Source organism: Lissotriton helveticus, chromosome 2_1 (genome assembly GCF_964261635.1).
Source record: "Lissotriton helveticus chromosome 2_1, aLisHel1.1, whole genome shotgun sequence".
Taxonomy (NCBI): Eukaryota; Metazoa; Chordata; class Amphibia; order Caudata; family Salamandridae; genus Lissotriton; species Lissotriton helveticus.
The window spans coordinates 44,521,207-44,543,336 of NC_136059.1; the positions used below are offsets into that span (position 1 = coordinate 44,521,207).

At 47.3% G+C, this 22,130-nt stretch overlaps 1 protein-coding gene across 1 annotated transcript in view; it reads right to left on the reverse strand.

Moving 5' to 3' along the window:
- The window catches only part of LOC144817690 (long-chain-fatty-acid--CoA ligase ACSBG2-like), a 721,416-nt gene that overhangs the window by 522,699 nt on the left and 176,587 nt on the right, over positions 1 to 22,130 (reverse strand). Inside the window, exon 6 of the mRNA XM_078674437.1 lies at positions 9,111 to 9,260. Coding sequence (XP_078530563.1) covers positions 9,111 to 9,260 — 150 coding nt within the window. The remainder of the gene's footprint in view (positions 1 to 9,110; positions 9,261 to 22,130) is intronic.

Here is a 22,130-nt window from a genome sequence, read left to right on the forward strand (position 1 = left end):
GGAAAAGATTTTGATGATCAATACTTTGGACATGACATGTTTTGATTGACATACATTACCTTTCAGTGTCCTCTCGCACCCCCCCCCACTCACCACCTCCCTCCCAGTGGACATGGGGGCCTGTTGGGAGTTGTAGTGCTGGTCTCTCACATACCCCACCCACCACCACCCTCCCTGTGGACATGGGGGCCTGTTGGGAGTTGTAGTGCTGGTCTCTCACACACCCCACCCACCACAACCCTCCCTGTGGACATGGGGGCCTGTTGGGAGTTGTAGTGCTGGTCTCTCTCACACACCCCACCCACCACCACCCTCCCTGTGGACATGGAGGCCTGTTGGGAGTTATAGTTGTGACCTCTCTCACACACCCCACCCACCAGTACCCTCCCTGTGGACATGGGGGCCTGTTAGGAGTTGTAGTGCTGGTCTCTCTCACACACCCCACCCACCACCACCCTCCCTGTGGACATGGGGGCCTGTTGGGAGTTGTAGTTGTGACCTCTCTCACACACCCCACCCACCCCCACCCTCCCTGTGGACATGGGGGCCTGTTGGGAGTTGTAGTGCTGGTCTCTCACACACCCCACCCACCACCACCCTCCCTGTGGACATGGGGGCCTGTTGGGAGTTGTAGTTCTGACCTCTCTCACACACCCCACCCACCACCACCCTCCCTGTGGACATGGGGGGGCCTGTTGGGAGTCCTTTACAATTTGGTGAGTATGTAGCCCACATGCATGGGTTGGAGCCTGGGAGCTTTTTCTTCTCAGTTGTGTGAGGCAGGCCATGTCTATGTGCTCGTGGTGCTTGATTTGTACTTACCAGCCTCTTCTCCTTCCTCAATTCCTTCCAGGCTCTCTGGGTGCAGTATGCCCAGCACCTTTTCCTCCCAATCAGTATAGGGTATGGGCTCCGGGGGTGTGCCGCCGCCAGTGTGATGTGCTCGCAGGTGGTTTTTAGCACGGATGCCTTTGACCCTGGTTTTTAGGTCATGCCACCGCCTCTGGATCTCGTGCTTTGTCCTTGGCACGGTCCCTGACACATTCACCCGAGTTACTATCCTGTCCCACATGTGATTTTTCTGGGCCACGGTGGTCTGCTGGACTAGTGTCCTGAATAAGTGGGGTTCAACACGGATGATTTCATCCACCATGACCTTCAACTCTGTCTCCGTGAATTTTTTTTTTTTTTTGGGTGCCATGGTGTGTGGTGCTCAAGGTGTGGGTTGATTGTTTTGGGAGGTGCAGGTGTGTGGTGTGTAGGAATGGTGTGGTGGGTGTGTTTGGGTGGTGGTTGTATGTGTGCAATTTGTCTCTGCTGTCAGTCGTCTCGGCCCTCTTGCTAGCAGCTATGCTGTGTTGCAAAGGATTGTGGTAGTGGGTGGGCGTAATTTTATAGTCTGTGTCGTGGTTGGGTCCCAATGGTTGATGGCAGTCAGGTGCTAGGTGGGTGTGTTGTTTAGTGTGGATTAGTAGGTGCTTGGGGGGTTGTCATTGTGGCTTGTGATTGGTGTGGGTGTTTCAGGTGGGTGGGTGTCCTGTGTAGTGTGTTTTGTATTTACTTACGTCTGCCATTTGTAAATTGGTTTGACGGTAGGGATGGTGTCCGTGTTGTCCTTCCGCTGGGATGCTGGGTTTCTCGTTGCATTGTTTCCGCAGCGGCCGTGGATGGAGGTGAGTTCTGTGGGACTGGCGGCGTGATCCTAATCGCGGTAACGGAGCATCCGCAGGTATTGCGGTTAGCTGTGCCTGTTCCCGCGGTCATGATCGTCCGCCGCGGACGGAGTTTCTTAGGTTCCGTCTGCTTGCGGCGGTCTGAGGTGTACTCCGTCCGCCGCGGACGGGGCTTGATGTACTCCGTCCGCCGCGAACGGAGTTTCATGGCATTAATATCCTAATTGCAACAGCGGTTTCTCCGCGGAGCGGTCGGGTGTATCTTGGCCGCGTCCTTAGCGGACGGAACCCGTTTCCGTCCGCCATCCTAATTGACCCCTGGTGTGGACAATCAAGAGTAAGTTGGTAACATCGAGAGCAAAAATACGCCTATTGCATTCCTGGATAGGTCAGAATTCATTTTATTTTCCTTGCTTTGGTGTCCGGTTTCTGTAGTTAATCCTGGGTAGGACTGAACAGGACTGTGTGATTTGTGGAACCCATAAATGGTAGCCAACATTTGTATGACAAGTGTTAATGGTTACAATATTTAGATGTAGGTAGCCATATCCTAGTGAGGGCTGGCTACCCGGATGATTGGTAAGTGTGTTGAAATGGAAATGGCGCTGGGCTCAAAAGGTCTCAGGTCCTGGAGAAGATTGCCCTTACTTTAAAGGGTTGGCTGCCAGTTCTTTGGGTCAGAATGTTAGAGTAGGAGATGAAGAGCTTTTCATTGATCACTGTGTGGATCTGTAATTTTACACATATTAGCTGTGTTCGTAAGTTCAGACCTGCTCATAACAAAGGGCTCATTTTTGCACATTTAAAACCAACCCCCAGATGCATCAAGCACCCACTCTGCGAATTCTAAATAGCGAAAAATACTGAATCGCTCACTAGAATTCGCAGAATGGGATGATAGGGAACTTTACAAATGCATATAACATAAAATGTCATGAAGGTCAACTTTGCCTCTCTGATTGCTTGATTGTTCAGGCAGGAGGGGATACAGTGAAAGGCTAATTGGACCAGTCTTGGTGTGGACAATCAAGAGCAAGTTGGTAACATCGAGAGCAAAAATACGCCTATTGCATTCCTGGATAGGTCAGAATTCACTGTATTTTCCTTGCTTTGGTGTCCGGTTTCTGTAGTTAATCCTAGGTAGAACTGAACAGGACTGTGTGATTTGTGGAACCCATAAATGGTAGCCAACATTTGTATGACAAGTGTTAATGGTTACAATATTTAGATGTAGGTAGCCATATCCTAGTGAGGGCTGGCTACCCGGATGATTGGTAAGTGTGTTGAAATGGAAATGGCGCTGGGCTCAAAAGGTCTCAGGTCCTGAAGAAGATTGCCCTTACTTTAAAGGGTTGGCTGCCAGTTCTTTGGGTCTGAATGTTATAGTAGGAGATGAAGAGCTTTTCATTGATCACTGTGTTGATCTGTAGTTTTACACATATTAGCTGTGTTCGTAAGTTCAGACCTGCTCATAACAAAGGGCTAATTTTTGCACATTTAAAACCAACCCCCTAATGCATCAAGCACCCACTCTGCGAATTCTAAATAGCGAAAAATACCGAATCGCTAACTAGAATTCGCAGAATGAGATGCATCATCAAAATCGCTAATCAAGTGCGAATCGCAATTCCCCGTAATCGACGTATGCACATTTCCCAAAATCGCTATTAAATCGCAGAATCAGCTGTTTCCCAACCCCAAATTGCGATTTCCCAAATACCGAAATCGCAACTAGCTATCTCGCAGATTGCGAGTTCGCAAAAACGGGAAGTCGCATTTTGAGCAGAATGATGACATCACAACCAGGAAGTAGGCAGCTCCATGACTCATTTGAAACACAGAACTCGATAGAGGAGGAGGCACAGCACTGAGCTCCAGGAGACACACCCTGCAGTCCCAAGACAGGACACACATTGAAACCACAATGTCCTAGGATGCAGCAGGATCCAGTGAAACTGGCAGGAAGAGGAAAATCAAGTTCTCCGAACAAGAGCTGGAGTACTTGATCGAGGGAGTCAGCAGAGACCAGGACAAGCTTTTTGGAACGCTTTCCAGGAAGGTATCCGAGGCTGACAAAAGACGCATCTGGCTGCACATCAGGGCGAAGATCAACGCAGTAGGAGTGACACCGCGGTCAATCGATGACCTCAAGAAGAGGTGGTATGACCTCAGAGGCCGTGCCAAAGAACGCATTGCGGAGAGGCTGGGGGAGAGACTGGCCACGGGAGGAGGAGACTCCACAGTTCCCGCTAACACACCACTGGAGGACTTGGTTGAGGACACCATCAACCCTGCAGCCTGCGTGGGGGTCATTCAGCTGGACACCTCCCAAGCCACACACCAATCACAAGGTAACAGCGATGCAACTCCGATCCTGTCCCCTAACAATGCCCATGCCCCCATAGCTAGCCATTTGGTAAACCCAATAATGCAGTCCCTGCCCATCAGAAACGCCCAATTGCATTGGGGGACCTGTAGTGTGACAATGTGCCCTGATAGCCTCACAAAGCCAGAACAGTCAAGTGAAACATACCCCTAAAGCCAGTCAGGGAATGCAAGCCTGCATGAATGTTGCTACATCCCAAGTGCCAGAATCATATCATTAATCATGCACTCATTCACATCACAGGTGCTGCAGATGCTGAGACCTCAGATAGCGAGGCACTCCATATCGTGGAGACTCCCGATGAGACAGAGGGAGAGAGCCATACAGCCCCAGCACCTGGACCGTCACATGCACCTGCACCAGTACCAGCACCTTCCCAAATGCACAGGGCCACCCCTGCAGTCACAGGAGGAGTTCAACCACCCCAGGTGTCACTCATGGCAGTGGATCAGACCCCACCACCACCAACGAGGTAGACACGCCGCAAGGCCATTGTGCGGTCCTAGGCAAGCGGCCGGTTGAGGCAGCAGCACACCCTGGCCACACGACCAGACAGGGAGCAACAGGCCCAAAATCTAGGGCTAGGAATTGAAGCTCGGATGCTAGCTGTGCACCGCAAGCAGGCACAGCACATGGCAGCCATGCAGCTGCAGCTGTACAAAACTGCACGCAATATAAACCAGCTGACAGAAAGTGTGCAGGAGCTAACGGCTGCAGTGAAAGAAAGCAACCAACTGATGGTGGAACAGCAGGACATCACCCGCCGACGCAACCGCCAGCTGCTGACCCGGCTACCTGCCTATACCCGGTCGAACCACCTGATTGGGAACGCAACATCACAACTGTCGCGCAGGTCACTGGCCATGCAGCTACTGATGGTACAGTGCTGCCAAGAGCAGGTTACCACCGCCGTTAAGAATCAACAGGTGGCGACCATGGCCATGCAAGGGGGGGTGATGATGCCAGTGAGGGCACATCGAGCCTGAGCAGCCTGTCTGTGCAGGTGCTACCAGAAAGGCGCCGCAGTTCCAGGCCCAGTGCTGCATCCCGGCTGGACTCTCCCAACGTGGAGTCGGAGAGGCGACAGTGTGCGTCCGGCAGGAGGCGCCAGTGACTGACTGAACATTACCGGCAGTGCCATGGTGATGTAACCACGCACGCCTGCTCTGGGTACAAGAGCCTGTATGACGTAATACAATTGTAATATTTGTTTGAAATTCAAGCACATCTATCTAGAGCTTGTTGAACATAAAAATAAGATTTTATTTTCTACACAAAACTTCCTCATGTAATTCATTAATGTGGCATGCATGAGTGCAGTGTTGTGTGAGGGGTATGGGTGCACTAGAAGTAGTTCAGTGTGATGTTGTTACGGCGCCTGTGTCCTTCAGCAGGATTCTCCCCGCGTGCATGATGCACATGTGCAGGTGGCAGGTCGTCCGCCGCCGACTCACTACCAGACACCTCCACATGTATCCTCCACTTAATGGCAATATTGTGGAGTATGGCACACACGGCCATGATGCGGCAGTACACCTCAGGCTGGTATTTGAGGGCCCCGCCAGTCTTGTGGAGGATGTGCAATCGACTCTTTAACATGCCAAATGTCCACTCAATGACATTTCTTGTGTGTATATGCGCAGCATTGTAACGCCATTCCTGTGGTGTAGCAGGGTTGAGGTATGGGGTGTGGAGGTATTCAAGGAGGCCGTAGGCGCTGTCACCTGAAGGACAGGAGCCGAGGGTCAGTGCATGTTATGCGCAGCTACATGGTCTTGATATACTGTATGTGGGCATGTGTACTTACCTAGGAGATGTCCTTCGCCAAAGTCACCCCTGGCCAAGCGTGTGTGTATGCCGCTGTGCCGGAAGATGAACGAAGCATGCGTGCTCCCCGGGTATTGTGCCACAATGTCTGTGATGATGGTTTTCGCATTGTAGACCATCTGGATGTTGAGGGAGTGGTATGACTTGCGGTTCCGGTACATGTATTCGGTCTCAGCGGGTGGACAGATGTGGATATGGGTGCAGTCAATGCAGCCAATAACATGGGCGGTGTGATAGAAGTCTAGTTTAGTTTGCGTTAAGTCCTGTTTGGTTGATGGGAAGGTTATGTAGTGATGGATCCGGCTCAGCATGGCGTCCAGGAAACTCCGTAGACAGTTTGACAGGGTACTCTGTGATATACCCCCTGCATATGCAACTATCCCCTGGAAGCTTCCGGAGGCCAGGAGGTGCAGGCAGCACAGGACCTGGACATGGGTGGGCACGGCATTGGTCCTCCGTGTTGGGTGCTGCATCAGGGGGTCAAGGTCTCTGATGAGCTTAGTTATCATTGCCCCGTTGAGCCTGTATTTTGAGTAGATCTCCTCTTCAGTCTGTCCCAGGAGTGTAATCCGCAGCCGGAAGATGCGCTCCTGGATCCTGCGTCGGTTCTGGGCTGCAGCCTGGAGCCTCAGCCGCCTTGCCACGATGTAGAGACCTGGCATTGTGACTTTCCTCATGCTCCTACTGAGTCTCCTTAAGTGTGTTTGCTTTACCCTACACCTGTTTCTTGTTTAATTTTTTTTTTTTTCACAATTGGACTTCATGGTTACCACCTGGTTTAGCTTCTCCTTAAATTGTGACTCTTTTTTTGGCGATTTTGGTGTTTTTCGCTATTTGTGATTTATGATGAATTGGATTTGCGATTTATTTGCAAATTCACAATATATTTGCGAATTCGCATTTGAATTCGCCGAAAATGTGGATAATTGCTGTTCAGGAATCGCAATGGGGGTTCCACATGGGTTTTGCGATTTTTTGTTTTGCGAATTCGCTATTTGATGCTTTTGTTGTTGATGAATTGTGAAAGCGGAAATTGCAATCGCAATCGCTGTTTTGTAGCTATTGCGATCGCAATTTCGCTTGATGAATCTATGCCCAAGTCTTTGATGAACTGCTGTGTCCTTGCAACTTTTTCGTAATGGCAGTAGTCTTCTGAGAAAACACAATGTACATGTGGAAACATTTGCTGCCGCTAACCAGATGCAGTTTAGTATGCCCTAGCATTCCTTGGCATCACCCATATTGGACATCCCTGCTAAGTACCATGCATCAGCCACTAGACTAATGCTTTCATTGTGGAGATCCGCATCATCACACTGAAATGCAAAGTCACACATTTATAGCACCTCCTGAACCTGTCAAGCTGGAGTGCTACTAATAGCGCTAAGCAAAAGAAGCAACGCTGGCAGCCGCGGAGTCAGGTGACTTGAGAGACACTGAACTAAGGACTAGCTCAGCTGCGTTCTCTTGCGCGATTCACTGAGGTACATTCACGTGACATGATGGTGTCACGAAGACTGCAACAGTGTCCCATGATTGGCCCAATTGAAGGCGGGGACAGGACTATTTGGAAGGCCCAAGTGGGTGGCAGTTATGACATTATGTTTTTTAAGCTTGACTGGACTCAAGCCCGCCACTGCTCACACCACTATAGTGCCACCAGTATTTTGTTGCCTGTGCAGCCTCTCATCAGAGATGCCACTTGGACGGGAACACGGCCACCGTCGCCGGGACAAAGTTTGGTGCCACTGCCGCTCATGATGTTGGCCGGTACTGCGGCTCTTTCTCTCTCTGCCATAGTCGACCACAAGTCTTAGGTAATTTATCCTAATATATTTATTTCACTGACCAGAGGCAGACTGCTGAGGCTGGGCATCGATGCATCGGCTGGGCTGGGTAGCGCACTTGGTAAGTGCCCCTCCATTTCTGGTGCTTTGCAGTAGTTTTAAGATCTTCTTAGAGTTTCTCGTTGCTCACATGAGTGTATTTTCTGAGATGTATGTTTCCCTGGTCTTCATTGCTTTATTTTGCTTGTGATAAAGTGTCACTCTAAGTGTCATACATAGTTGTTGAGTGTCTCACTTAAGTACACTGAAAATGTCACACATGAGCAATCTGAAATCTTGGCAGCTATGAATGGACACCAGAAAAAAAACAAGGTATTGAAATTGGGTATAGACTTCTGCACCTGTAAAAGGAAGGTGATACTTGACTTGTGCAAAATGCCATAGGTAGAGGGACTGCACTACTTCAATGAAAGCAATTGATATTCTGTGCTGGATCTAAGGAGTATTTTTAACAGAGAGCTGCTCCTTCGAGAGCCAAGGTATTTTACCACCTTAGGGGCATATTTACAAGGGCTTTATCTCAGCTTTTTTTGGCTTAAAAAGCTAAAAAAGCAGAGATAAAACTATCACCCAATTTACAAGAGGGTGCTAACATGCATAATCGCTTGTTTACAACGACTCCCTTTGCATCTCTAATGAGATGCAAAATGGGCGTCACTGGGCGTAACCAGGATGGACAACCTTGTAAATATCGCTGATGTTCACATTGCGATATTTACAAGGCTGCCCCAGCATTTTAGCACACGTTAGATTTTGGGGAAACCACTGCTAAAATGCAGACTTAGCTATGCCTAACATTGGGGTGGATTATGTCGTATCAGCAAGGTTATCGCCATTTTGCAGGGAACATCGCTAGAAAACCAGCGGTGTTCCCTGCAAAACAGCGATAACCTCGCTATCTCTGGAATTTTTATCGCCCTGGAGTAACACGTTGATAAGAAAGCGATATCAGGGCGATAAATTCCAGAGATAGGCTGCGATAATAAAATTATCGCTGGCTGTTGATAATATGCTCCTTAGTTTTTATTCAGGCCTTTGTCTTCACATTCCCTCCCACATTAAAATATGTTTGAAAGTGGAAATCATTAGCTTCGTTTTCTTAGTAAATATGATACGTCATATTTCTTTTTGGCAGTTGTACCTGCCTGGTTAAACATGAAGCTGTCTGTCTTTATCATCTAGTAAATGGACTTCTGGAATGTCCATGCCCCTCCTTTTTGAAGGTTGATAGCTCAGTAAGCTTAATAGCCAGGTCAGTGTTTGGATATAGTCCTAAATACTACACAGCACACTCTCTGCATTACATTGCATGTCCGTTTACTACATTTGTATTTAAAATAATTCTCCAAGGACACATAATTCTGCGTCGATACTCACATTGTCATGGCTCAGCATCACCCCCTTAGGTGGACCGGTTGTCCCTGAGGTGTAGACCAGAGTGCAGCATTGATTGACCCTCTGGGAGGCGATGATGTCATCGAGTTCAGAATCAGGGATTTCTGATCCCAGCTGCATAAACTCCGCCCACTGCAGACAGAAAGTGTAAAGCCACAGGTCAGCACCGCTCATGAGACTGAAACATGAAAGAGATGCAGGAAAGTCAAGAAAATGATACGCGGAGAGACATAAAAGAAAAGGTTCAAAAGATGAGCTTGAGATCTGTCACAAAAGAGAGGTAAGCAAAAGGTTATTATTACACAGAGTGCGAAATAAAACAGGAAGCAAGAAACAATACACCGAAAGTGAGGCCGCTGACCAGAATTCAGGCTGTGAAAAACATAAATACACATAAATTATTTATTACAAATCTTAACTGTTCTTGGGTTGGCGAGGCAGCCCCCCTGTCCTTTGCTCTGGTCCAGCCACTTTCATGGCTATAAACTAGAAGCATCAGTTCACATCAACCATCTATGATAACCATCAAACACAGAGCCCATTCCAAGATGGCCACCAGACACAGAGCCAAATCCAAGATGGCCACCAAATGTGAATACATTTCAGTATGGCATTTCGGGTGATTCCTGTTCTGGGGCCAATCTGTTCCTGCCGCATGGCTCCTGTTATGGGACCAGCCCCTTTCCTATCAGGTGGTTCCTGTTGTACCCAGATATAAAGGACCTATACTACTCAGAGAACCACTACACACCAACTCCTTTGGCTTGCTTCCACTCTAGTCTTCTTCATACCTTGAGCCTAAATTTAAGCCTTATGGATTTTCCTCCTTGTAGAGAGTATCCCTTCTACCACACGTGTTCAGCACCCCACAGGAAGCCCTTGACAGTCATGGCTGCTGGGTGGTAGGGTCAAATGCTGTCTGAGCTGTAGTCTGGCTCACTATATATGGAGGTATTTCGGTTGAAATACATTTAAACACAATTTACACTAGTTATGCAATAGTGTGAACTACATTTGAGTTATCTGGTAGGACAGTATTTGCTGGTTGGAGCCCGCCACTACAGTTAAATGTTGGGAAGAGCATTGAGTCAGTGGAGCTGCAAGGCAGATGGAGCGAGCGCTTAGAGGTAAAGGTGATATAGAATATAACTCTGAGTAACCCAATGCCAACATTATGACCCAGTCACTATTCCAGGGGTTGCTGTTGCCGTACTTGTTTCCTTAAACGAACAAGGCACAGCCTGTCCTGAATGACACGCCGCTCCAGGATACCCAGATATGGTATTTAGAAAGGTGAAAGATGCACGAAAGTACTATGGAGGTCCATCTGAGAGTAGAGTGTATGAATGAGAGCAGAGGCGGTACCATTTAAGTTTATCTGCAAGTAGGGACGTTATCATTGAGCGAAACGTTTATCACACAATTCTTGGCTCAGTGAGCAGCACATTTTCTGCTCACTGAGCCGCTTTGGAGGTTATGGGTTTGGGTCCTGGCAAGGCAGACTCATCCTCCCAACTTTGGCCAAAGGAGTCCAGCATCAGCTGTCTACTGCCCCTATACCCTGTCCCACCACCCTCCTCTACGGCAATCATTTTCAACCTTCCACCCACTCTCTCCTCTCTTTCACTTCCCCACTTCTTGCTCATTCTACATACTACTTTCTAATCTCAGTCAAGGCTGAGCTCCTGACCCAATCCAGGGCAAAGTCAAATGTGGACTCCTAGAAAGGGTCTGAGCTAAATACACACATGTATCCTTATAAAACACATTTCACCAACTCAGGTGTCTTCTCCAACTACTCTTTTGGAACTCCTGGTGACTGGCCACTCAGATTATGGCCTTCAGTACTCTGCACTATTCTCCACCTATACTAATTGTTCCAAACCCATACAGAGGGTCACCGGGCAGCAGGGATTACTGGGACCAACCGTGGTGGTTAAGACCTTTTACTCCTGAAGTCACAGGGCCTGGTTTACTAGGGGCTGTTTGCAACTGGGCCAAGTACTCCTTCAGCTCTTGATATCAATGGTAGCACAGGTTGAGCAGTTCAGAGCTTCCCAAGGAGAAGGCGAGCACCGGCTCACAACTCAAAATACACCCAGCAACCCCAAGAAATGATTGCCCAGTCAAAAACGTGTTTTTTGTAAGACGAGGTATCTGTCTAATAATACAAAGTGCAACACAATACAGTGCAAACATTATAAACAGCTTTCTTGAGGCCTTCAACCTCACGTGCTGTCTCCTATGTATTGTATCTTCACACAGGCAGATGCACATCCTAGCGTAGCTCAATCAATTGAGCCTTTTGTTGGAACGGCAAATCACCCGTGAGGGTCTTGAGATGCTGAAGAAGCTGACTGCTGCATGAGGATTGATCATTCAGACATCCAGGTCTTTTCGGTGCCAGAGGCATAGTTCCGGTGCGGAAGGGCCCATTTGCAATTGCACAGACCCCAAAAGCGTGATTTCAAGAGCAGGTGAGCCACACCAAGGGCCCAGGACTTGAGAGGCATCACTTGGAGGTCAGGAACTCGCTGCAGCTGTTTACCAAAAAGCTGGTTGGAGAGCTTTTTGTGTTTCCTGAGGCTCAGATCAGGAGGCCAGATTTCTAGCCATTTGAGTCACTCTGGGGTCCTGGGTTAAAGATGCAGTAGCAGGTACAGTTCGTCTTTCTCAAGCAAGGGGGAAGAAGGCAGCAGGTCTGCACAGCGAAGTAGAAGTTCCTTTAGAGGAGCAGTTTGGCAAAGTAGCAATCCCTGTAGCAGCACAGTTGTCCTTCTTCCTGACAGAGTAACCCAGAGGTCTAGAAGTGTACTGAAGAGTTGGTGTCTGTGGTCTTCCATTTATACCTTACCCTGGTTCAGGAAGGTGGGGGAAGCTTCTAGACAGTGGCTTTGAAGTGCATGGAACATCCTGCCTTCCCAGCCCTGGCTCCGAGCTGGCTGCAGTAGCAAAGAAGGGTCATTACGCCTTGTGTGTTAAAGCAGAGCAAACGCTTGTCAGATGTAAGTGCGGCTGTGCTCAGATTCGCCCCCCATCCTGTCAGCCGATGGCCCATCCAGGCCCACTAATCCCTCTATTGTGTGACTGACTGGGAGAAATCCAGAACGTTTAACTGTTAGTCACACCCAGTTATGTGACCCAAGACAGCCTACAGGCACAAAAGGGTTAAGGGCAGGAAAATGCCACCTTTCCCATGAGTTTTAGGTCCTGAAGAGAACCCGACCAATTTATTTTTGGGTTCGAAATGTGTCGTCCGCTGAGTGTCCAAACAAATGTGAGAAAACACACTGTCAGGAAAAAAACCCTGTTGTTTGAATTTTTGGGAAAGAATGATAACCAATTTGTCTAATACACTGAGAATCCTGAATATTGCACCTTTGGATGCTGCCCTTAACAAGATTGAAAAAAACACTTAGCCATATAAACCTCAACCTATTTGGGCTTCATTGCATTTTTTGTTTTATCTATGTGTTCAATTTACTTGTCTTTGAATGTGTTCACTCTCTTTTTTTCAAAAAGTGATTTACTCAAGCTTATTCATTTGTATGTAGAATTTGTTGTCTACGTCATGTCCATGTCTTGTCCAATGATACAATTTGTGAAGATCAGTTTTTTGTTTTACTTGTGTTAAAAACTTAGTCTGTGGTCTGTTAATTTATTCGTCTATAAGTTGTTCTTGTGAGTATCGTAAAGAATTTATTTTTGAATAATTGTGTTTCCTCCAATGGAAAAATGAACCCTTAAAATGGATAGAAAAGAAATAAAAATGTATGTTTTTGGGTCACATTGAGTTGTCATGTGTGCGTTGAGTGTCCGAGTCGTTTCAGGCGCAGCTACTGGTGAGGGCGGACCCAGGACGAGGCCAAAGGTTCTCCAAAGGATCTATCCGGCTCGGGGCCCCCTCAAGGTGCGAGGCGGGTGATGGGACGGTGTGGAGGGTTGTGGCGATCCGGGGTCTGATGCAGCTCACGGGGCGAGGCACCGTTCAGGCCTGCGGGGTGTACTACTTCTTAGCACGCTAGGTCGTACCTGTGGATCTGTGTGGGGCGTCATGTTCTCGGGCAGACGGGAAGGCCTTTCTTGAGGTGCGGCACGAGCCTTGGTATGCAGGAGGGCAAAGCGAGACATTCGGGTACGTTACGACGTACGGACCGTCCGAGGCTTTCAGATGCGCTCCGTGCAGATTCCGGCGGGAGAAGATGAGAGGCGAACAACGCGCTCCGTAGCAGGTGAGGTGGCAGGAGAGCGGGCGGCCCGGCACTGAAGCGGAGAGCGACTCAAGCTTGAGCGGGGCTCTCTGCGGCAGGGCGACCAGGCTCCGAGCTGTCACGACCTTAGGAGGGGCGAAGGTACCCGAGTCACAACTCCGGCGAGGGAATAAGAACTAAAGGCCCAACAGCAGACAGGCACAGGCAGAATAGAACCCAATGATCCTGGCGTTCCATTCAGGGGGCAAGCTTGTGATCAAGCCCTTGGAGATCGTTTCAAGCACAAGTCTTCAAAGTCCTCTCTGGTCTTTTCCTCTCCGTTCTCAGCAAGGCACCACTGCAGGCCAGTCCTTCAGGGCAAAGACCGGTTTCCTTCCTTCAGCTTCTCCTGTTCCTTCTAGTCAGGCAGAGGTTTGTCGTGGTCAAAACAGGATCTGATTTGCTAGGAGCAGGGCTCCTATATTTGTACTCAGTTTCTTTTGTCTTTGCAGGCCAGGGGGCCTGAGCCCCGTTCAACCCAGTTTTGGAGCACTCTGTTAACAGGAAACTGCCGTCTTCTTTCAGGGTGTAGGGCAGGGCCATCACACGCTCCACAGGAGGTGGAGCCAGCATTGTGGTGGTGGAGCACAACCCTATTCAGAATCAAGGACTACTCCGCCCACCCATCCTGGTGTAAGCACCCTATTCACCACCTGGTAACCCCGACTGTCCCCGGGATTTCCCCAGCCCTGTCACTCACACAAACCCAGACAGCAGATGCACATCCTGGCAGAGGCGGGCTGAAATAGTTAGACGAGCAAATGCTAACTTTCTAAAAGTAGCAGTTGCAAACACAGGATATTAAAATAAACCTTGCTAAAGGAAGTATTTTATTATTCTGAGTTCAGGCATACTAAACTTGACGTGCCACCATGTTCCCTGAGCCTGCCGGACTATAGCGTGTAATAATTCCGGCAGCTCCTCTTGGCCTAAGAGAACAGGCAGCCCTTCAATAGCGAAGAACGAAAAGGGCGGTAATTCACTACTAGGACATTCCACACACATCAGGGCTTGTCCTACCTTACGCTTACAATGCACCCTGCCCGTAGGCCTACCATAGGGGTGACTGATATGAAGTTTAGGGAAGGTTTAGGGACTGGCAAGTGGGGGCACTTGCGCAGTCAGCGAGGTAGTACCAGACTGGGCGCAGGGTCTGCAATGGCGGCCCGAGAGACATTTTACGAGGCCGCTTCTGTGGGTGGCGCAACCAGCGCTTCAGGCCCACTAGCAGCATTTGTATCTACAAGCCCCGGCACTCCTCGCGCACGTTACTAGGGACTGACAGTAAACCAAATAAGCCAATCATGGAAATCAATTACATATACACTTTTTATTGGGAGCACTTGCACTGCGGCATGGCTTGGCCGTGGCGCAGTGCCCTGAGCATCGAACACCAGCAAAACATCTGAGGCACATCAGCAAAAAGTGGAAGGAAGACTCACGCCAAAGTGCCAGGTCTAACAGAGAGGCCTTACATTAGTTAAATACGATTTTGAGAGTATTTCACTACCAGGACATGCAAAACTAAAACGTACATGCCCAATCTTGATGTTATACAATACCCTGCCATATGGGCTGCCTTGGGGCAACTTACATGTAATACAAGGGCCGTTTAGGGATCCACCAGGGGGTTTTGCCAAGTTGAAATGGCAATGTAAAACTGCATTCAGGCTGCAATAGCAGGCCTGAGAGATGTACCAAGGTGTTACTTAAGTGGGTGGCACAGTCAGTACTGCAGGCCCAGTAGTGGCATTTAATTACAGGCCCCGGGCATATGTAGTACCACTTTACAAGGGGCTTATAAGTAAATTAAATTTGCGAGTTAGGTATAAGCCAATGTAAACATGTTTTAGGAGTGTGAGCACAAGCACTTTAGCACTGGTTAGCAGTGGTAAAGTGTGTAGAGTCAACAAAAATAAGGGCTGCAAAAATAGAGGAGCTGAGGCAAGATGTTTATGGGAAGACCACCCTATTGCTGACAGGTCTAACACATAGCAAAAGTGTATTTGTACAAATTTTTGTTGAAGACACCCCCCTCCCCCCAACTTTGGTAAGGACGTTTGCAGCAGTGGCCTGTGACCCAAGAGGGACGTTTAAAAACCACTTGTGTAATTGTTGCAATAGTAGTTTGCATAGTTTTCGTATGGATTCTCTGGAGTGGCACAATTTATGGGCTGCAGCATAAATTGTGCCACTCCATAGACCCCACACGAAAACTATGAAAACTAACATTGCAGGCTGTGTGTCTTGGTGCAGAGAGAACCAAAGAGTCTACATGGAATTCAGATCTGTGCATCTGATAGACGTCTAGCCGCAGATTCCTTAACTTAGAATATCACCAGGCGTCAATCAATCAATCATTTATTTATAAAGCGCGCTATATACCCGTGAGGGTCTCAAGGCGCTCGGGGGGGGATGGGTGGGAGGGGGGTGCTGTTGCTGCTAGTGGTCGAAGAGCCAGGTCTTGAGAAGTCGTCTGAGGTTCTGGGTCTGGCATAGGTTTGTGGGGAGGGTGTTCCAGGTCTTGGCGGCGAGGTAGGAGAAGGATCTGCCGACGGCGGTGGTTTTCCGGATGCGTGGAACTGTGGCGAGGGCGGCAGAGCGGAGGTTGCGTGCGGGGGTGTAGAAGCTGACTCGGTCGTTGTGATTTGCTGGTCCGGTGTTGTGTAGGGCTTTGTGTGCGTGGATGAGGAGTTTGAAGGTGATCCTCTTGCTGACGGGGAGCCAGTGCAGGCCTCTCAGGTGGGGGGTGATCTGGCTGCGTCAGGGGGACGTCGAGGATCAGTCGCGCCGAAGCGTTCTGGATGCGTTGTAGCCGTCTCAAGAGCTCAGTTGTTGTTTCTGCGTAGAGGGCGTTCCCGTAGTCCAGTCTGCTGGTGACAAGGGCATGTGTGACGGTTTTTCTCGTGTTCGAGGGGATCCATTTGAAGATTCTGCGGAGCATCCGGAGGGTGTTGAAGCAGGACGCGGAGATGGCGTTGACTTGCTTGGTCATGGGGAGGGCGGGGTCGAGGATGACCCCCAGGTTGCGTGCGTGGTTGGAGGGTTCTGGGGCTGTTGCTAGCGAAGTGGGCCACCAGGAGTTGTCCCAGGCTGATGGGGTTGGGCCGAGGATGAGGACCTCAGTATTGTCTGAGTTCAGCTTCAGCCTGCTGTCCTTCATCCATTCGGCGACGGCCCTCATTCCTTTGTGGAGGTTGGCTTTGGCGGTGTGGGGGTCTTCGGTGAGGGATATGATCAGCTGGGTGTTGTCAGCGCAGGAGATGATGTTGAGGCTGTGTTGTCGTGCAATGCGGGCGAGCGGTGCCAGGTAGATGTTGAACAGCGTCGCGCTTAAGGAGGAACCCTGAGGGACGCCGCAGATGATCCCGGTGGTCTGGGATCCGAAGGGAGGGAGGCGGACGCTCTGGGTTCTGCTGGAGAGGAAGGATGTGGTCCAGGCCAGGGCCTTCTCCTGTATTCCGGCATCGAGGAGGCGTGTTGCTAGGGTGCGGTGGCAGACCGTGTCAAAGGCTGCGCATAGGTCCAGGAGGATGAGGGCGGCTGTTTCTCCTTTGTCCATCAGGGTCCTGATGTTGTCGGTGGCAGCGATGAGGGCAGTCTCGGAGCTGTGGTTGCTACAGAAGCCAGACTGGGAAGGGTCCAGGATGTTGTCCTCCTCGAGGTAGCGGGTCAGCTGTCTGTTGACAATCTTCTCTGTGACTTTCGCCGGGAAGGGTAGCAGGGAGATGGGCCGGAAGTTTTTGAGGTCCTTGGGGTCTGCCTTGGGTTTCTTCAGAAGGGCGTTGATCTCGGCGTGCTTCCAGCTCCTCGGGAAGGTTGCTGTCTCGAAGGAGATGTTAATTGTCTTCCGGAGGTGGGGTGCGATGGCTGTGCTGGCTCTGTTGAAGATGTAGTGAGGGCATGGGTCAGAAGGTGGTCCGGAGTGGCCATCATCTCTCGCAAGAGGTACACAGGAATCAGCTGAGCAGGAATTATGGCATGTGGTGACCTCTCAGTGCCAGCCAAATGCCCCTATAACTAAACAAGGAAGTGATGCAGTTTATATAATAAATATCCCTAATGTTGCCATGCCGATGACTTAATCAGGCCGCTATTGTTGATTTAATTGTAATAGCTCCATTGCGTACAACACAAGCAACAACATTTTGGAAAGTGAACTTAGCCAACAGAATATTCAAAGTGTTTGATAATCTGCCTACAAATTGTAAGCAAAAGCCATTTCAGAGAATATTATCCTTCAAAGGCTCACAATGAAATGTACTTCAGATGTCAATGTAAAACAGTCATAAAAAAGATGTCAAGTTTAAAACGTGAACATGTAAATTGGTGCTGTTTCCACTCAATCCTAAAATGTGATTCCATGACATCCACTCCTTGGACGTGAGATGAACGTGCAGAGTTCACATAAATTATGCCATTTCAGATGTTCTGAGTGTTCCTATGAATGGTGTGATTAAACATGCTAAAAGTGATATAATATGAAAGGATATAAGCAGTGCATGTGGAAGGTACAAATTATAGTCAATGTCGTCTGGCTAGCGAGTTGACACGACTTGTTTGGAGGTGCATGAGCTAATGTAATTTTAGGGCGGGCGTAAATTATAACTTTAAGTTATAACTATACAGTTATAACTATAATTTGGTAAGGTTTATGTAGTTTAAGTTTTTTTACTATAGAAATAATAAATATCGTTTTCCTAACCATATCTAATCTCAAATCTTTGTTTTTTATTGAATATATATATTTAATAGTAATGCAAGATGTCCTTTAATAGTTTATGTTTGCTCTTTGTTTAACATGTTATGTGATATGTATTTATATAGCGCAATATCCAGTGTATCCAGGCACTTGGTACAACATGAGGGCTGTTTTGAGTCTTTATTGGAAGTATATTGCTTGCATTCTTGAAGCCAGAGGGTAGAGACCCAAACTCTCAAGTGAGGAAGGATAGAGGGCATCCTGCCTTTGAAAATTCAATAGGGCCCTTTTTACAGGGGGTTTCTGATTGTAGTTTTCCCTTTTTTCTGTCTCTAACTAGTGCTTCAGAAAGAACAGGTGCAGTCTTCATACTTCATTTTGCCCATGTTTTGGATACTCTTGCTTGGAGCCATCACCTTGCATGCAGTCTACACTACAGCCAGAAAATGCCATCTGGAAGGGCAATCGCTTAAACCAGTTCTAGGACCATTTATAGTGGATCCAATTCCTGTGTCTTAAAAATCAATATAAACGTGGGTCCCAAACTATCACACATTGTTCAAGTTTCAAGTTCTTCTTGACCAAAAAAAGAGAGTGCTCTACACAGTGCTTGAAGAGCTGATGTGCATTCAGGGCTGGTGCCTGTCTGACAGCCATTCTGTCAGTGGCAATAGGACCTCATTGAACGTCTGCAACTTGCTGGAGAAGCTATGGGTCTGCCAAGAGCCTAGGAGGCTGCCTGCTTAGAAAGGGAAGAAGAGTGCCTGCATTTGCAGTGAGTCATTGTCCAGCAGGAGAAGCCCAGCTGTGTCTCAAATGTGTGGAACATGCAGGGGAACCGACATACAAAGTGGGAGTGAAGCTAGGATTTGCATTTGTTGCAAGAGGTCCTTCTGCCTCCAAAAGCCTGGTTCTGGTGGGGTTCTGCATGGATAAGCACAACTTAACAGTTCTCTACCAGCTGGCACTTCTACAGTGAAAGACTAGTGCTGCTGCTGATAGTGTAAAAGATGTCATCCGTGATGTCACTGACCATGCCATCAGTGATGTAGTATGTGAGGTCATAAGCAGTGCACTGCGGGACGTAAGTTATAGTTAGCTCAGTTACCTATAACTGCTGTATTTCACAGGTTTTGTACAAGTGAAATCTGAGCTTAGTAATTATAACATCCCTGTAACCTTTGTTTTTTTCAGTGAAATTTTTTTTTTTTTTTATATTTTCAGGTTGTTGTCCATAATTGAAGACGCACTCAGCAAAGGATGTTTCAACAGAAACTTTACTTTAAAACTGGCATTTCATTCCACACATTTTCCATAGCCTGATGCGTTATATATATATATATGTATATATATACCTACTGGCAGTCGCCAGTAGGTAGTTCTAGTTAGGACCTATTTTCCATAGGAAAAGCGTTTTTTGACTTGCCTATATCTTTCCTGCCATTTGAAGAATCTTCCAGAAATTTTCCAAAGAAGTGCCCCGGTGATTCTTGTTATGGATGAAAAGTTTCAGAGGGATCCATTAAGCAGTGGCTGAGAAAAAGGGGGGTAAAAAAAGTGTGTTTCCCATGTTAATTCCCATAGGGATTTTAGACACAACAACGGAACCACTGAACCGAATTACACCAATTTTGTTAGAAAGGTAGATCTTGGTCCAGAATGCAACCTTTTTGTGATTTGGTGTAAATCCATTCAGTAGTTTTAGAGATATTAACTGAAATTCTAATTTATATGTATAGGGACACGGATTATCCTTGGATTCGTGGATCCATGCACTACTGTGATTGGCTGGCCACAACCTGAGAGGAAATTTGTTGCCGCCATTTCGCTCATCCGGACTCGGTTCCAAGCGGGGATAATTAAATGAAAAACTGATTGAGATGGCTGGGTATGGGTACCCTGACCCCATGGGACTAATGGAGGGGCGTGTATAGCAGCTCTCATTGGTAAGAAAGTATCCAAACCCTTCTTTTTGTACCACATCCAGATCCTCCTACTCACACACCCACTTACACACCCACACAACCTCTCACAAACCCATGCAACCACTCAGTCAGTCAAAAATACTTTATTCGGTTCATATCAAAAACCATAAACGTATACTACATAATTCATCAGAGTCAAGACATAAATTTAAAAGAAATATGAAACATTGATTTATAATCCAATCACAACAATTTCATATTTATATAAAAACGTACATTTATAAATAATGTTAAAAAGGATAAAACCAGCAGAAAGAACCATTTAAAAGAAATGACGCGCATTCTCCTACATCCTAAGTATACCGCTATGTACACTGTATCCAGTTAATTTTCCTCCTCAGTCTCAGTGCTATTGTCAAGAAATTTGCTATGTTAAAAATCTCCCAAGTACTTGACAACAGCTGTAGATGTAATAGGGCGGGTCTAACTTGTCTAAAGCCTTTGTTTTTAATGAGGGGAATGATGAACTTTTTGCGGATAGGGCATAAATGCTTACAAAAAAAGATAAAGTGCATAGTGTCTTTAATAGAGAATCCATCACAAGAACAAATCTCCAATTCCGACTCCTTAGTCCAACCTGGGCGTTCTGTAAGGAGAAGGTGAAATTTGTTCAATCTAAACTTGGTCAATAAAAATCGATGATTCATGTTATTGACGATTCTCAAATAAGGTTGTATACCTCTGGTAGTTGTTAACAATTGATGAGCCCTTACAGTTGGTTGCGTAATTCATTTTCCTCTCTTTCCAAATATGGCAATTGTTTGTATGTCTCTTTAGCCCATTTCATGTCCCCCTTCAGCAGCTTGTTTGGGGAGTCAAACAATTCCGGTTGACCCAATTTAGTTGCCAGTTTTTTTATATAGTTCAACCAGGGGATAGAGTGGCCATACTCCAGTGCTAAACAATCCCTCAAAATCTCATGATTCAGATCTAATTCAGGGTTCAGCCAAATAGAAATCCATTTCAATAGCGGGGCCAAGGCTATGCGATCTTCCAGATATTCAACCCCACACTCTTGGTGAACAATATATCCAGGTGTAGACTGGGGGACGCAAAACATAGATTTCAAGAACTTGTCCTCAGCCACCTGCAAGGCCTTTACATTTTTTAACCCCCACAGGTCAGCCCCGTACATAGCTATTGAAGTGCATTTGGCGTTATAAGTTTTCAACACCGCCTCTATAGGCTTCACACCCAGTTTACGTGCGAAATCCAGGACAGCCAAGATAGACCTAGCAAAGGCATTACGTTTGGCAACCAACTGGGGCAATTATCATCAAAGATTAATCCCAGGTATCGGAATCTTGTAACCCTAGATAAAACATTCCCTTCACAGATCATAATCTTAATTCTTTTAGGTTTACTGCCCACGATCATTACATGTGATTTAGGAAAATATACACTAAGATCCAGCACCTTCATAAATTTAGCAAATGAATTTAAAAGACATTGCAACCCCACTGCTGTGCGTGCTATTAAGGCGGCATCATCGGCATAAAGCAGTGCCGAGATAGAACATTTTCCAGCCTTTGGTATATCTTTACACCATGCAACCACTCACACACCCACTAACAGACCTTCATATCCCCTCACACACTGACTCACAGACCCACAGTTTTCGCACACCCGCTCACACACCCACTCAAAGGCTCTTAAAAAATACTAAAAACACCCACACAGTCACTCACACACCTACTCACACAGTCAAAAGCACACCCACTCACAGACCCACACAGACAGTCACACATGCTCTCACATGCTCTCACACACCCACCACACACTAACACAATCACTGACACACCCCATCACACACGTAGGTTGCACGGATGTTATAGTTATAAAATAACCTAAAAAAACATAGACGTTCACTGAAAAAACCAAAGGTTACAGTTAGGAATACAAAAGTAATAGTATAAAAGTATAGTTAGGAAATACATTTTTTTAAACCTTGGGAACTCACTGAAAAATCCAAAGGTTACAGAGACTTTATAGTAGGGTTCAGATTTTACACACAAAAAATCATAGAAATTCAGCAGTTACAGTTATAGTTATCTCAAGTAAATAT